The sequence below is a fragment of the Panthera tigris genome, chromosome B4, assembly GCF_018350195.1.
Source record: "Panthera tigris isolate Pti1 chromosome B4, P.tigris_Pti1_mat1.1, whole genome shotgun sequence".
In the NCBI taxonomy this organism is placed as follows: Eukaryota; Metazoa; Chordata; class Mammalia; order Carnivora; family Felidae; genus Panthera; species Panthera tigris.
Window position 1 is genome coordinate 122,672,585 of NC_056666.1, and position 16,397 is coordinate 122,688,981.

The 16,397-nt window shown below is 49.8% G+C and overlaps 1 protein-coding gene across 1 annotated transcript in view; it reads left to right on the forward strand.

Moving 5' to 3' along the window:
• Positions 1-16,397, forward strand: part of STAB2 (stabilin 2) — a 163,632-nt gene that overhangs the window by 140,731 nt on the left and 6,504 nt on the right. The window contains exons 58-66 of the mRNA XM_042993052.1: positions 1,325-1,432; positions 3,341-3,534; positions 4,939-5,080; positions 9,821-9,954; positions 10,815-10,980; positions 11,125-11,231; positions 13,289-13,408; positions 14,260-14,400; positions 15,651-15,758. Coding sequence (XP_042848986.1) covers positions 1,325-1,432; positions 3,341-3,534; positions 4,939-5,080; positions 9,821-9,954; positions 10,815-10,980; positions 11,125-11,231; positions 13,289-13,408; positions 14,260-14,400; positions 15,651-15,758 — 1,220 coding nt within the window. The remainder of the gene's footprint in view (positions 1-1,324; positions 1,433-3,340; positions 3,535-4,938; positions 5,081-9,820; positions 9,955-10,814; positions 10,981-11,124; positions 11,232-13,288; positions 13,409-14,259; positions 14,401-15,650; positions 15,759-16,397) is intronic.

Sequence of the window (16,397 nt, forward strand, 5' to 3'; positions counted from 1 at the left end):
ATCCAACTGACATTGGGGGTCTGAGTGACACCTAAAGAAAACAGAGCAGGTGTTTCCCTTTCCACAAGGAAAAGATGATTTGGATATGTGGCCCTGGGCCTCGGGAGGTTTGGGGACTTGCAGGAAAATTGGGTGAATGGATTTAACTCAAACCCACGAAACCAGCATGCAGTCCTTTGCAACCATGGAAGGGCCCACCTCGAGCAAATGTTACAGGACTGGGCAGGAGTGGTCCCTCAGGATCGTGGCCCCTTGGGATCATGGCCTCTTGGGATCATGGTCCTTAGGACTGTGGTCCCTCAGGATCATGGTCCTTAGGATCGTGGCCCCTTGGGATCATGGCCTCTTGGGATCATGGTCCTTAGGACTGTGGTCCCTCAGGATCATGGTCCTTAGGATCATGGCCCCTTGGGATCATGGCCTCTCGGGATCATGGTCCTTAGGACTATGGTCCCTCAGGATCATGGTCCTCAGGATCGTGGCCCCTTGGGATCATGGCCTCTCGGGATCATGGTCCTTAGGACTGTGGTCCCTCAGGATCATGGTGCTTAGGATCGTGGCCCCTTGGGATCATGGCCTCTCAGGATCATGGTCCTTAGGATTGTGGCCCCTTGTAATCATGCTCCCTTGGGATCGTGAGCGGCCAGTGTTCTGCGGCCTCCAGTCCATTCTGAGCCCTGTGTTCTGGTGGAAGGTCCTCCCGTCCACCCAGAGCCCTGTGTTCTGGTTGAAGGCCTGAGATGTGAAGGGTGAATCCTCCACTGTGAATCGCAGGGGGCAGAAGGGCACGACTAAGTTCTTCCTATGGGTTTAAGCAACCTGAGGTTCCAGAATCCCCTAGCTCAGCTTCCTCCACCTTGCCCCCTCCCCTGACCACCCCATGGCTTCCTGCTACCTGTTGACACTGCAGTCCTATTCACGCACCAAAGCTCCGGACTTCTCCCAAGCTTAGTGGTGCCCTCAGAAAGCCATGGAATTTCTCCTCTGATTTAACCATCTCCTTCTGGATCCCTGTGCCCTTAGGGCCAAAGAGCTACTCTGCCAAATTCATCCTTGTTGAGGTATAAAGCTGTAGCTGGTTGCCCATAAAGGTGACGTATTACATTTTAATCTGAGTAACATTTCAGGGTTAATGTCTTAATATTAAGGAGCAAATCTGGAGTCTCAGAATCCGCAGGCTGCGAGGAACCTTTGCAAATCACCCTGTGCTCCCACTGTGAGCGGGCACTTTTGAAACTCAGTGACAGGCTGGAGAGTGAGTCTTAGAGGGTCCCACGTCTTCCCACCACAGGCACGTGATGAACAGGGACCTCTTTGTTTACAGTTTTGCCCCCAGTGTGCATGCCTCCTTGTTCAGCTGACGCCACCTGCAAGGAGAACAACACGTGTGAGTGTAACCTGAGCTACGAAGGGGACGGAATAACATGCACAGGTGAGTCCTGTCCGCGCGTGCGAAACAGCAGGGCAGTGCGGGAGCAGAGCGGGACGTGGTCTGAGTGCCCGGACTTCCTCCTGACCCTTCCACTCCTGCCTGGGCCATTTTGCCCATACCTACCCTCTCTGCGACTCAGTTTCCTTAGTGGGTTTACTCATGCTTGACCTGCCGACCTCCCAGGTCACTGTTTTGAAATCGCTGCACAGACTCAAAGTGAGGCACTTTACTTTATAGTGTTTTTGTAACTCCACAAATCTGGACTTTTAAAAAAATTCAGAAATTATATTATAATACTAAAAAAAACAAAAAAACATTTACTGGGGCACCTACGTGTGTGGCTCAGGTGGTTAAGCTTCTGACTTGGGCTCGGGTCATGATCTCATGATTTGTGGATGTGTGCCCCGTGTCGGGTTCCGCGCTGACAGCTCAGAGCCTGGAGCCTGCTTTGGATTCTGTGTCTCCTTCTCTCTCTGCCCCTACCCCACCCCTCAAAATTCAAAAAAAATTTTTTTTTAGTAGTTACACTCATCACTTGGAGAGAACCACTCTGAATTTGGCAATGTCTGTATTTAGTAGTTAAGATACAGCTCCACCCACACGGAGACCCAAAGGAACAGTGGTATACACGAGGCAGATGTTTAGATGTTTATTTTTATCTCATATAATAGTTTGAATGGAGGCATCCAGAGCTAACGTAGGTCTGAAAGGACATCTGGGAGCCCGACTCCTTCTATCTTATTGCTCTGCCATCGTTCACTTGCCTGGCCTGAGAGGATCAGTACCATCAGCACATCCCAGGCAGCAGGATGGAGAAGGAGAGGAAGGAGGCAAACTTCTTTCCCTTTAAGGATGCACCTAGAAGTTGCTAAAAATTTTGTCTATTCCCATAGCATTGGCTGGAACCTCATCATCCGGCAGACCTAGCTGCAAAGGAGCCTGGGAAATGTAGTCTTCAGTGGGGCAGCCATGAGCCCAGCTAAAACTCCATTGCTGTAGAAAAAGGAGACTATAGACATTGGGAGAAACCTACTAGTGTCAGCCCATGTACTTTCTAACTTCTTTCATGAGTAAATATTCAAATAGAGATACTTGCTTTACAGAAATGAGTTCTTGCTATACCTGCTATTTTGTAGTCTGCTACAAGGCAGCCAGGAAGTGGGTCACTCAACAATGGCACCAAAGACCCAAGTTCAGTCTTTCTACTCTGCTATCCTGGAGAAGGCCTTTTGTCCTCATGTTTATTCTTTCAAAGTCTCAAGTGGCTGCCACGACTCCAGGCAAAAAGCCAGGCAAGAGAAATCAGATGGCTTTCCAGCTACCCCTTAAATCTAGTATTGGGTTGAAATTTGAGAGATGGTGAAAACAAAGGTCCTAACAGGTAGCACAACACAGTGGGGAATGCATGGACTTTGGGGCCAGACCAACCTGGGTTTAAATCCCAGCCCTACCACGTTACCACTGTTTTGCCTTTGTCAGATCAGTTAAATTCTCTGTGTTTCAGTTTGTTCATCTGTAGAATAGGGGTAATGATGTCCATCTCACAAAGTACTCAAGAGTGCACTAACTCTGCACACGCATACACACACACACACACACACACACACACACACACACAAACTGTCCTAACATTAAAACTACTACCAAAATGGAGCCTAGAGGTATATGACAAAGGGGCCAGAGGTAGGCGGATATCATCAGGCCTGGTCTTTGAGGGTATCAGCCATGGGATACCAGTGTTTGCAAAGGCTAGCACAGAGGCCACTGGGCATGGGGAAAGAAGGCCCCAATATGTCGGGGACCATTTACGTCCCAACGCCACTGATCCCAGGGCTGCCCATGCCCCCATCTGAAGCCCACCTTGCACAGACAGTGCTTAAATGAGCTGTCTCCCCTCTGCTCCTGCAGTTGTGGATTTCTGCAAACAGAACAACGGGGGCTGTGCTAAGGTCGCCAAGTGTTCCCAGAAGGGCACGAGGGTCTCCTGCAGCTGTCAGAAGGGCTACAAGGGGGACGGCCGCAGCTGCATAGAGATAGACCCCTGCGCCGACGGCCTCAACGGAGGGTGTCATGAGCATGCCACCTGCAAGATGACCGGCCCGGTGAGTCTCTCGTCCCTCCCCACCCCCCGCCCCCAGGATGGGAGCCCTTCTGCACCTTGTTCAGCCTGGCTTCACCTCACTTAATGTTCGGCCTCTTCCTCAACTTCCTTCCCGCCTCAGTGCGTGTGTTGCTAGGTCTGCAGGCTAAATGCAAAGTGGCATTCTAAGCAGAAAGAGGACATTAGGGGGAAACTGGTGAAATCCACATAAAGCCTATTGTTTAGTTAATAGCAATGTGCCACCGTTAACTTCTTAGTTTTGACCAATGTGCTATGGTTATCTAAGAAGGCAAGGTAGGGGAACCTGGTGAAGAGTATATGGCAACTCTTTCTGCTATCTTTGCAACTTTTCTATAAATTTAAAACTATCCAAAATTAAAAGTTTATTAAAACAAAAAATGTTGGTGAGAAGTAGCAGGAAAAGTGCAGGTTCACGCCCTCACCCAAGGCTTTTTAGAGTGGAATCGGGGGCGCCTGGGTGGCTCAGCCGGTTGGGCGTCTGACTCTTGATTTCAGCTCAGGTCATGATCCCACAGTTTGTGAGTTCAAGGCCCACATTAGATTCTGCACTGTGTCAGCGCAGAGCCTGCTTAGAATTCTCTCTCTCTCTCTTTGTCCTTCCCCCTGCATGCATGCTTGCTCGCTCTCTCTCTCTCTCTCTCTCTCACACACACACACACACACACACACACACACACACACACACACAAAATAAATAAATTTAAATGTATATGGAGAGTGGAATCCGTGCCCTGGTGCCCTGTTTATCCATTGGCAAGAGAAGATGGTGGACAATAAAGTCCGTTATTGAACTTGGAGTCCCTCCCTGAGCCTTAGCTCCCAGACTTAACACTCTGTGGCCCGGGGCTGGCTACTTACTTTCTCCGAGTGTCAGTTTCCTCATTTGCTAAGTGAGCCTAATAATAATACAGCCCTCACAGAATTGTCATGGGGATTAAATGAGATCATTCACTGATTCAGCAAGTGGTCACCAGGCACTTACTGTCTGCCATCACAGGTGCCGGGACGTAGCAAGAAAGAGCTTATGCAGGGGTGGAGGGAGGGGGTCATGCCCAGTGCAGAGACAAATGCACAAGATACTTTCAGAAAGCACCAAGAGTGGGGCAGCACATAAACTGGGCCAGTGTGCTAGAGAGGGCTGGGACAGCTGCTTTATTTAATGCGCCAGGGACGCTCTCTCGGAGGAGGTGACATTTCAGCTATGACATTTCCTCATGAGCCTGTGCGGACCTGAGACGTGGCCATTACCTTGTTCCTGCTGGACAGGAGAGGCATTTTCCTGGTGCTGCTGAGCATCTCCTGTGCTGGATGGTGGCCCGCAGAGCGTGGAGGGGTCCCGGGGTCCTAGAAGAGGGGCGTCTCATCTTTTCCGCTGTCCCCACAGGGCAAGCACAGGTGTGAGTGCAAGAGTCATTACGTGGGAGACGGGCTGGACTGCGAGCCGGAGCGGCTGCCGGTGGACCGCTGTTTGCAGGACAACGGGCTGTGCCATGCCGCTGCCAGCTGCACCGACCTCCACTTCCAAGGTCAGTGCGGCCGGGGCTGCTGGCCCAAAGCGCCCTGGTCTCTGTCAGGCTCGGGGAAGGTTTTCAATGTTTATTTGTTGGAGAGCGAGCGCTCTGGCGGGGGAGGGGCAGCCAGAAGGAGAGACAGAATCCCACGCGGGCTCCGTGCCCTCAGTGCAGAGCCCGACGCGGGGCTCGAACTCACAAACCATGAGATCAAGAGTCATACACTTAACCGACTGAGCCACCCGGCGCCCCTCAAAGCACCCTAGTCTCTGTCAGGCTTGGGGGAGGGACTTGTGCAAAAGCAAAGGGGAACACAATGAAAAACCACGGCCAAACAGCCCAGGCATTGCCCAGGACCCAGTGCCCAAGGAGGTAGCCGGCTTCCGTAGCGGAGGAGTGGAATAAACTCAGATCTGGACCCTGAGCCTTAGAACCTGGATGGAGCGCAAAGGTCATCCGTCCTGACTTTTCCTGATGCGCCCTTTCCCCAAGTTGCTTAGCAACCATTGATCGGAATTGAATCTAAGGAGCATAGTTTAGGCTTTAACAACAGAGAGGAAGCCCCTGCCACACAAAGATACAATTTCTTAGCAGTTGTTTTGATAATACACATCGATTGGCATTTACGGCATTCTCTTCCAAGGATGATTTGAATGGCTTGTAATAAGCCCACAGGTGTAATGAAAGAATCACCACACGCAGTCAAGTAAAAAAGCCAAGCAGGAAGTGTAGAGGTTCAGACAACAGGGCATCTTGAAACCTAGCAGAGGAAATCCACGAAGGACCCAGCCACACACGTAGTTCTGAGCCAGCGCAGGGAGGGTTTCAGTGGTTCAGAAAGCAACTCGGGGCGTTATGTGCTCTGGCCAATCAGGATTTATGGGAGGTCTCTGACTGGGTTGGGTTTGTTTCACAGACACAGTCATTTTAGTGAAGCAGTTTTTCCATAGCTCAATAATAATTACTGATTTAACACCCGTTATGTACTGTCTTAGTGCATTCGGGCTGCTACATCAAAGTTCCATGGACTGGATGGCTTATAAACAACAGAGATGTATTTCTTACAGTTCTGGAGGCTGGAAGTCCAAGAATAGGGTGCCGGCATGGACAGGTTCTAGGGAGGGCTCTCTTCTGGGTTGCAGACTGCTATCTTCTTGTGTCCTTATGCAGCATAAAGGCTAAGGAAGCTCTCTGGGGTCCCTTTTATAAGGGCACTAATCCAGGATGCCTGGCTGGCTCAGTCAGGAGGGCATGTGACTCTTGATCTGAGGGTCATGAGTTTAAGCCCCATGTTGGGCATAGAGATTACTTTAAACACACACACACACACACACACACACACACACACACACACACACACACTAATCCCACACAAAAGAGCTTTACCCTTTACCCTCACGACTTAATTGCCTCCCAATGGCCCCACCTCCTAACATCAACATATTGGGAGTTAGGATTTCAACCTATGAATTTACGGCGAGGGGCGGGACACAAGCATGTGGTCCATAAACATGTATCAAATCCTAAGACACCTCAAATCCCTTTTGAGGATGAGATAGAAGAAGTGTAAGCAACTGAAATACACAGGATATATGATATTGTCTCCTTGCAAGGAGATTGCCCATGTAGCTGAGGACATTTTTTAAATTAATAAGACAAGGAAAGGCAAGTAATAAAACAGAAGACAGCAGTTTATCTCATATGGATAGTGCAGTGAGAGAGCAAGAATAGAGGAAAATTGAGAGCAGGGACTCGAACAGATGTTTGTACTCCCATGTTCCCCGAAAAATGGACATAACCTTAGTGACCATCAGCAAATGAACGGATAAACACACTGTAGCCTATTCATACAGTGGGATATTATCCAGAAGGAAATTTCGGCATGTGCTGTGATATGAATGAAAGTTGAAAACATTATGCCATGTGAAATAAACGAGACACAACAGGATAAATATTGTGGACATATATAAGGTATTTATAACGGGCAAATTCATAGAGACAAAGTAGAATAGAGGTTACGAGGGGCTGCAGGGAGGAGGGTGGAGAGTCATTATTTAATGCAGACCGAGTTTCTGGTTGGAATGATGGAGACATTCTAGAAATGGATAGTGGCGATGATTGCATGACATTGTAGATCTACTTAATACCACTGAATTACACACTTAAAATGGTCAAAAAAGCACATTGTTATGTTATGTATATTCACCACAATATTTCAAAGAATAGTCAGGGATGGGAGAGATCTCTAGGTAAGATGAGAGAGGGAGTCTTCAGAGAAGCTTAATAGAGGCCTGGGACTGTGGCAGAGACTTGAAAGTTGTCAAGGCAATGACCTCAAGGTAACAGGGTCTCGCCTGGGAAGAGGGGTGAGCTCAGGCACGCAGTGGGCATAGAGAGTGCGGACAAGTCAGTCACGTAAGGCTTCGATCTCGAGAGAGCAAACCCAATGGTGGTTGGGTTAAAGCAGATGGGAGGGAACATGGCACAAAGTTTGGAAGCTCCATTGGGGACATTCTGTGTTCAAGGTAAAACTGCCAAGCAGAGAGATTCTACAGGCAATTGCTGTTTAGGATGGGGGCCAAAACGAGCAGCTGGAACCGGGACGTTGATCTGTGGGTCATTTGCCTCAAGAAGTAGGAAGTCTAGAAGGTGCTTGGCTTGTTTCTGGAGGACACGATCCATTCGGCCAGCCCTGCCTGTTCCATGGCTCAATCACAGGTGGAAACTTATTCAGTTCATCCATCTTCTCCAGGGGGCTCTTCTCTTCTGCTGGCTCATGAATGCCAAGAAAGTGTTGGCGGTGTTACTAAGTGACCAGGTATCATATTGGACCCACCTTCTGTTGTAGCTGAGCGGTTACCCTTAGCAAGACAGGATGGCACTGGGCTAAGGCCCCAGCTTTCCCTGTGGCACAGTTACAGAGCCATCCCACACTCAGAAGGATGTGCCCGTTCTCCCGGGTCAGAGGAGGGCAGACCGGTGCAGCCTTTGCGGCAACCAATGTGACAGTGTGTGCTGAGAGCCTTAAAATAATTCATGCTCTACGGCGCCTGGGTGGCTCTGTCGGTTAAGCGTCCTGCCCTTGATTTCATCTCAGGTTGTGCTCTCACGGTTCATGAGTTTGAGCCCCACGCTGGGCTCTGAGCTGACAGCACGGAGCCTGCTTGGGATTCTCTCTCTCTCTGCCCCTCCCCCTGCCTCAAAATAAATAAATATAAACTTAACAAAAAGCTAAAAAAATTGTTTTAAATTCATGCCAAGACTCGGTAGCTCCATTTCAGGGAACCCATCCTCCAGAAACAAACTAAGGAGGGAATAAAGATAAACGTACCATCTCAGCATTATTTCACATCATAAAAGATTATAAATAACATATATCTAACACTAAAGGATGATCAAATATACTGTTACGCGTCCACTCAAATGCACTGTTACGAATCGTGTTGTCTTAGTTAGAAGACAAGGTTATCCGTCGTTACCCAAGCTGTTATGCTGTTAAGTGCTTGCATTTCAGACCCAAGGCTGACAGGATCATGTAGCCTGTGGATCGTGCTACTAGGCTAGAGTCAAAGAAGATCTTGAACTCAGCTCTTTTTTGGGGGAAGAAAGTGCCCTTTTTGTGGCATTTGATAATGAACTTGACAGTGTAAAAACGTGACTTGGTTCTTGAACTACTTGTGGTCTCTGCATTCCTTGTCTGGCTAAAATATCAGCCAGTAAACATGATAAATCTTTCAGTATCTTAGGGGAGAAATGGCTAGAAAACCTTTTTAAGGGCATAGTGGCAATCAAAAACATAGAGTCCTTGGCAAAAACTTTCATGTCTGTAAAGTTCACAAAAATTATTAAATTTTAAGTATTGAGGGGGAAATCATGTTGCCCAAGAAAATTTATAATATGGGGAAATCATCATGATTTAATGTTAAGTTTAAAAAAAAAAAGATTTCTGGGGGCACCTGGGTGGCTCAGTTGGTTAAGCTTCCAACTTTGCCTTAGGTCATGATCTCACAGTCTGTGAGTTCAAGCCCTGCTTTGGGCTCTCTACTGTCAGTACAAAGCCCACTTTGGATCCTCTGTACCCCCCCACCCCTCCTCTCCTCATTCTTTCCCTCAAAATAAATAAATAAAAACTTAAAAAATAATAATAAAAAATAAAAAGACTTCTAAAAACTCTATATGCAGTATGCAACCACATTTGTAATGTATATGACATGTAAACACAGAGGTAAAAAGACTAGAAGAGTATGAAATTATATCGAAATAAAAAGTCACCAAAAGAAAGTAAAAATTCTTTAGGGGAAGTACACCAAAATTTAGCCATGGAGTAAATTATTTTTAGGGGGTAAGATTATAGGTGATTTTTGTTTATTTCTTTTCTTTTCTGTATTGCCCAAATTTCTACAATAACGTGCTATTTTTATAATTAGGCTATCGTTGATAGCGCTGCTATAAACATCGGGGTGCATGTGCCCCTTTGAGTCAGCATTTTCTATCCTTTGGATAAATACTTAGTAGTGCAATTGCTGGGTCATAGGGTAGTTCATATTTTAATTTTTGGAGGAACTTCCATACTGTTTTCCAGAGTGGCTGCACCAGTTTGCAGAAAAGAGATAGATACTTTAAATGCTGTGTTTCGACATCCCTGGAAGGGGAGTGGCTCTGGGATATGGCTGGCCTTCGGCTTTGAGAGCTCTTTGCTGGAAGTCCTGTCCACCAGGCGGCTGACCTGGACAATTCCTCTCTTTTCCTCTCTAGACGCCACCGTTGGAGTGTTCCATCTACGCTCCCCACTGGGCCAGTATAAGTTGACCTTTGACAAAGCCAAAGAGGCCTGTGCCAACGAAGCCGCGACCATGGCAACCTACAACCAGCTCTCCTACGCTCAGAAGGTGGTCCCCAGTTCGTGGGTACCATGCAGGCAGGGGCTACAGGGGACAGGGTGCAGCCTCTTCTTAGCGTGAGGGAGACTTGGGCTGTTGCCTTCTTGGAGGGGAATGCAGGGTCCTCCTAGAGCAATACTATCAACGTGTCATGTCCACTGGGCACGTACTACGTGGCACGAGCTGTGCAGGTGCTTTGTTGGCAATACCATCCATCTATACAGCATCCCTGGAAGTAGGTGTCACTCCTCCCATTTTACAGACAGGGCAACCGAGACCCTGAAAGGTTAAGTAATGTGCCCGGTGTCAGCCAGCCAAGAGGTGGCAGACCCGGTATTCAGATGCAGCCCTTACTCCAGACGTCTGTTCTCTGCCATGACATTCATCCACCAAGGCAGAAGCACAGACTGGGAGCGCATGTGTCACAGCTAAAAACCAGAAAGAGATCAATAACCACAGGCCGACGAGCTCCCCGAACCCACAAAACAGCCGAGCTTCTCCGAAATGTCTGGAGGGGCTGTGAAGGTCATAAGAGGGGGTTGCCCCAGCTCTCGGATACAACCAGGTAGGAGATGACTGATAGGAAATCTTAATTCAAGAACGGACAGAAGAGAAATGAGTGTGAAGGACGTGGGTCCCTCTAAGAAAAAAAGAGTACCGCTTTCATCCATTCAATGAATTGATCAAGAACAATTTAATGAGAACCTACTGTGTTCCAGGCACAGGGGTACAATAGACAAAATGAGCCATCACCCTGGCTCCATGGAGTTTACAGTCCGATGGGAGGATCAGACATGAGGCAGAGGACCTCACACCAAACACTCAACTGTAGCTGACCCACTGATCACCGCCGCGTGTGTCCCCCACAGGCCAAGTACCACCTGTGTTCTGCAGGCTGGCTGGAGAGCGGGCGGGTTGCTTACCCCACAGCCTATTCCTCCCAGAACTGTGGCTCCGGTGTCGTTGGAATTATAGACTATGGACCAAGAAACAACAAGAGTGAAACGTGGGACGTCTTCTGCTATCGGATGAAAGGTAACCACCCCAGCTACGCTTCCGATTCTGGCCACGTAGCCGCTGAGCAACCCTCAGCCTTGCCAGCCAATCCCCAAGGGTGAGCTGGAGCCGCCGCGGCCCCTGCCTCACCAGAGGGGGACCCTGTGTACCCCTGCCCTCCAGATGTGAATTGCACCTGTAAGGTTGGCTACGTGGGAGATGGCTTCTCGTGCAGTGGGAATCTGTTGCAGGTCCTGATGTCCTTCCCCTCGCTGACAAACTTCCTGAGGGTACGTACCGCGTCTGCTTGGGTTGCCTCAGGGGAGGAAGGCAGTTAGTACAGAGGCAAGTCCTTGAAAGAAGCCAAAGGCTCTCGGTCATGGTTAAGAGCACGGGCAGTGGACCACATTGCCAGAACTTGAAGCTTGGGTTTGCCACTTACTTGCACCACCTTCAACAAGTTACTTTCCTCTCTGGGCCTCAGTTTCCTCAGGATGGAGGAAATGGAGAGGATGACAGCACCAGCCTCATCAATGAGCTAGTATTTGTAACGCACTTAGACTGTGGCCAGCCCGTGGAAACTGCCACACTGGGGCTAGCTGGCATGGTCTCTTTTTGCATCCAGAGCAGCTTAAGAGTCTGATCTGCAGGAATGAGACACTCTCTTGTCTTCGAGGACAGGGCAGGGCACAGTTAGTGGGGCCTACCTGGTGATCAGACAGTGAGCCAAATTACCAACGTGGAGTCAACTTTCAACTCGCACTTAGCGTTGCACTTACAGTCACTTCAGTATTCTACAAGTTAGGCCTAATGAAGAGAAAGCTCCAGTTGGAGAAGGATTTGGTGCTGACTGATCAAAGAACAAAGCTAAGAAAAAGAACAAGAATAGCTAACAGTTCTTGAGCGTTTACTTTGCACTGTGCATGTATGAACCCTTTCAGAGCACTTATAACTCAGTCCACAGAACGTGAGCTCCCTAAGGGAAAGGAGTTTCTCTGCCTTGTGGCTGGCATATAGAAGGTGCTCGCTAAACACTTGTCAGTACGAATAAATTCTCACGCGACCTCGTGAGGTCACTTCTGCTATTATCCCCATTTTGTAGATGAAGAAACTGAGGCTTCCCAAGGTCAAGGGCACAGCCAAGGAGAGGGGACTGGGCATAAGTATAGGGCTTACAGGATCAGGACAGAAGTTAAACCAAGAGCTCCAAAATGGTGAGTCATTATCCATAGACCAAACAGTATCTATCTAACGGTTCTGACATTCAGGATTACCATAAACGCACCAAAGACAAACACTCAAACTCATGTTGCTGTGGTGCATGGGCTTGGCTTGTGCCAACATTTCAGAGAAAACAGTGTCAGAACAAAACCCACTGGCTGTGTGTCCGTAACTTCTCTGGGCTTCAGTAGCCCTGTCAACACAATGGCAAAGTTGAACTACGTAGTTCTTATAATGTTTCAGCAAGTATTTGCGACTGCTTACCACGTGCTTGCGATATATCAGTGAACCAAACAGACACACAAAGTAAACAGTAAACAGAATAAGTAAATAGTATTGAGTACTAGAAGGTGATTATATATACTGTGGGTGCCCATTTTGCAGAGTGATAAGGGAAGGCCTCGGTGGGAAGATGACATTTGAGGAAAGAGTGATTGGAAGAAAGGGAGTTAGCCACGCAGATCTGAGGCAAGAACATTCCAGGCAGAAGGAACAACCGGGCAAAGGATGAAAGGCAAGAGTGTGCTGCACAAGTCTGAAGAAAAGCAAGGAAGCCAGTGTGGCTGGAGCAGAGGGAAAGGGAGGCCAGCGGGGCCCCGCAACAGGGTCCAGATGGGTTGGGCCTCCTGGGCCATTGTAAGGCCTTTGGCTTTTCCTCTGAGTGAAATGCAGACCATTGCAAGGTTTCAATAAGATTCGACCTCATGTGTCAAAGGACTGCACAGGCGGCCAAGTTAAGAATGGTCTGTGGGGGCGCCTGGCTGCCACAGCAGGTTGAACTTCCATCTCTTGATTTTGGCTCAGGTCATGATCTCACGGTTTGTGGGTTTGAGCCCCACATCGGGCTCTGCGCTGACAGCATAGAGCCTGCTTGGGATTCTGTCTCTCTCCCTCTCTCTCTGCTTCAACCCCACTCAAAATAAATGAATAAACTTATTTATTTGTGATGTGGCTGTGACTTACGCCCATAGGTTTCACTGAGGAAAGAAAAAGTGCCCCTAAGGCTCTCCGGAGAGGCAGTCAGAAGAAACGCAGCCTGAGCGGGGGCCAACGTCAGGAAGGGTCCGGGATGGGTGGTGCCCCACAACCCTGCACACCAGGACCGATCGGTCTTTCCTCTCCCCAGGAAGTGCTGGCCTATTCCAACAGCTCGGCCAGAGGCCGGGCATTTCTGAAACACCTGACTGACCTATCGATCCGCAGCACCCTCTTTGTGCCACAGAACGGCGGGCTGGGGGAAAACGAGGTGAGGCGGTGCCTGGTGTCTGTGCCTTAGACAAGTACTTCTAGACAGTATCAGTATCTATCACCACAAGTCACCCCAAAACTCAGTGGCCGCACATTTACACAGCTCACACGTCCACGGGTCAACTGGCGGGTCTGGTCTCGGCCAGGCATGTTCACGTGTCTATGATGGCCTGGCTGTCGGCTGGCCGAGGCCGACCTGCCTGGGCCTCTGCCCCACGGGCCACCTGTCCTCCAGCAGACCAGCCCGGGCATGTCCTGGTGGTGCTGGCAGGAAGCGGTAATCAGGAGTGAGCCCAGTCCTGCCAGCGCTTTCCGAGCCCCCCGTCGGTCACATTGGCTGACGTGCCCCTAGCCCGGACGGATCATGTGGCTGAGCCCAAAGTCAGAGTGGGGAGCACTCAGAGTTCTAAGGCGAAGGGCAAGAATGCAGGAGGGGGAACAACCAGAGTCGCTGATGTCACCAGTCTGCCACACTAACGTCCGACACGTCACCGAGGGATTGGCAGTTCCACACAGGTGGCTGGCGGCAGGCTCTGACAGCACCCCCCCCCCCGCCGGCCCCGGCCCACCCAAGGGCTGAGAGGAGTGTAGCTCGGCCCCCTGTTACCCACTCAAGACCCAGTCTTCACGAACATGACATTCGGTGCCACAGCCTAGCCACGTGTGAGCCTCTGGCCGAGAGCCCAGACGAGCAGAAGCCTGAGAAAAACCTGACATTCCTTACCTCCACACGGAGGCAGAAAACCAAGGCCATGAGAAGCGATTTCTTTTTCCTGGGTCATCCTTATTATTAAAGACAAAATTGCTTGACTTCTACAGACCATTCTCGTGTTTCTCCTTTCCTCTCAGACGCTGTCTGGGCGGGACATCGAGCACCACCTCGCCAATGTCAGCGTCTTTTTTTACGAAGATCTTGTCAACGGTACCGTCCTGCAAACTAAGCTGGGAAGCCAGCTGCTCATCTCCTCTAGCCAGGACCAGCAACAACTGGTATGAGACATCTTCTGGATTTCCTGGCAGAACTGGAGATAATACATGCAAAGCTCTTAGCATACAGTAGGTGCTTAATAGCTGGCGACTAGTACGCGGACCGGGCATAAACTCTAAACCTGCAGTCTAGGGAAGGTATTAGCTGCACCTGGTAGCACACCACGCCCTTAGGCAGCCCCTGCCCCTTGACAGGCAAATTGCTGCTGACCGCCAGCCCCAGAAGCTGGTAATGAGTGAGGAACTTGACATGAAGCCGTTCTTAAAGCTCTCTGACTCTCCGCCTCTGTCTCCTGATGGTGGCGCTGATGATAGTGGTGATGACAGCGATGGGGATATCGACGACGATCGTGAGGGTGATGATGGCGGTGACGATGATGGCGGTTACGATGGCATTTGGACGATAGTGGTGATGGCGTCAGTTTTGACGACTAACGTGGTGACACTGACGGTGATGATGGTGATGGTGACTAGTGGTGGCGGTAGTGGTGACCGTGACCGCCGTGGCACTGGAATCACAGGCACTTGTGAGGAGTCCGTGGATTAACGCTCGCAGCGTGTGACAGTCGTTCATGACGTGGGGCAAGTGCCCAAAGAGTGTTGCTTTGTCATCTTTACCTGACAAATGGCTTGAAGATTAGTGGTTTAGACCAGGGTTACTCAAATTTTAAGGTGCATTTAATCACCTAGAGACTTGGGAAGATGCAGATCCGAATTCAGTAGGTGGGGCGTGGGGACCTCAGTTTCCACATTTCTAATGAACTCTCAGTGATACGCACCACCACAAGACAGTAGATCACGCTCTGACTAGCAGGGGACTAGATCACTTGAAAATCCATTTTCTAACAGCCCGGGGTGGTGCGTAGAGCAGTGGACCCGAAGTTCGGAGGCTCAGGGTTTGCCATTTGTTACCCAGATGGTCTTAGATAAACCATTTTCCTTCTGAGCTCTTATCTCTTAGACAAGCAGGCGGTACAGGCTGGCCCCTAGGGTTCCCTGCAGCCATTAGATCTGCCTTTCGGCCCAAGGGCAACTAATGTGTTCTGGGCTGTCCAGATGGTGAGCAGAAGTCCTGCGCTGCCTGTCGGTAGCAACAGGTCTGACACGCAGACTGCAGGACCTCGGAGAAACTGAGCGACTTCCTTCCATGGAGGGGCTGCCCGCGTGGGGAAAAGAGGCAGATGGCCACAGATCTCCGCCAGCCCTCCTCTCATTTCCTCTCCTTTCCCTCTCTCCTCCTCTCATTTCCCCAGGAGACCAGGTTTGTCGACGGAAGAGCCATTCTTCAGTGGGACATCTTTGCCTCCAATGGGATCATTCATGTCATTTCCAGGCCTTTAAAGGCACCCCCCGCCCCACTGGTGAGTATCCAGGGTTCCTGGCAAGGGGTCCGGCGTCCATTCCCTAAGAGGCAAACTGTCCCTAGAAGCCCTGTTTCCTTTCCTCTGGAGACCGGAGGAGCCTCCCACATCCACGGCGGCTGGCCTCAGGGATCCAAGGCCCTGGTTCATCTCACTCCTGCTCCCGCACGTCAGCAACATAACCCCTGCCACCGTTAATATTTGTTGAATGAATGGGCCAATAGAGAAGCCACTGGAAGGGGACTAAGAAATCCTGAGCTCTGGTTTGGCCCCTCCACTTCTTCAGCTATGCAACCCTTGACAAATCCCAGAACATCCTGAACCCCATTTTTCTCATCTGCAAAATGGGAGCCATAATGCCTACCTCCAGGTTCTTGGGAGAACTACGAGTCAAAAATACAAAATAATTAGGATAGTCCCTGGCACACAGCACGGGCTCTATAAGGGTTGGTTGGCTGGTTGATGGTGTCAGTATTCTGCTTTCTGAAAGTGTGAGGGAGGGGCGCCTGGGTGGCTCAGTCGATTGAGCGTCTGACTTCAGCTCAGGTCATGATCTCGCAGTTGACGAGTTCGAGCCCCACGTCAGGCTCTGTGCTGACAGCCTGGAGCCTGCTTCCAATTCTGTGTCTATCTCTCTCT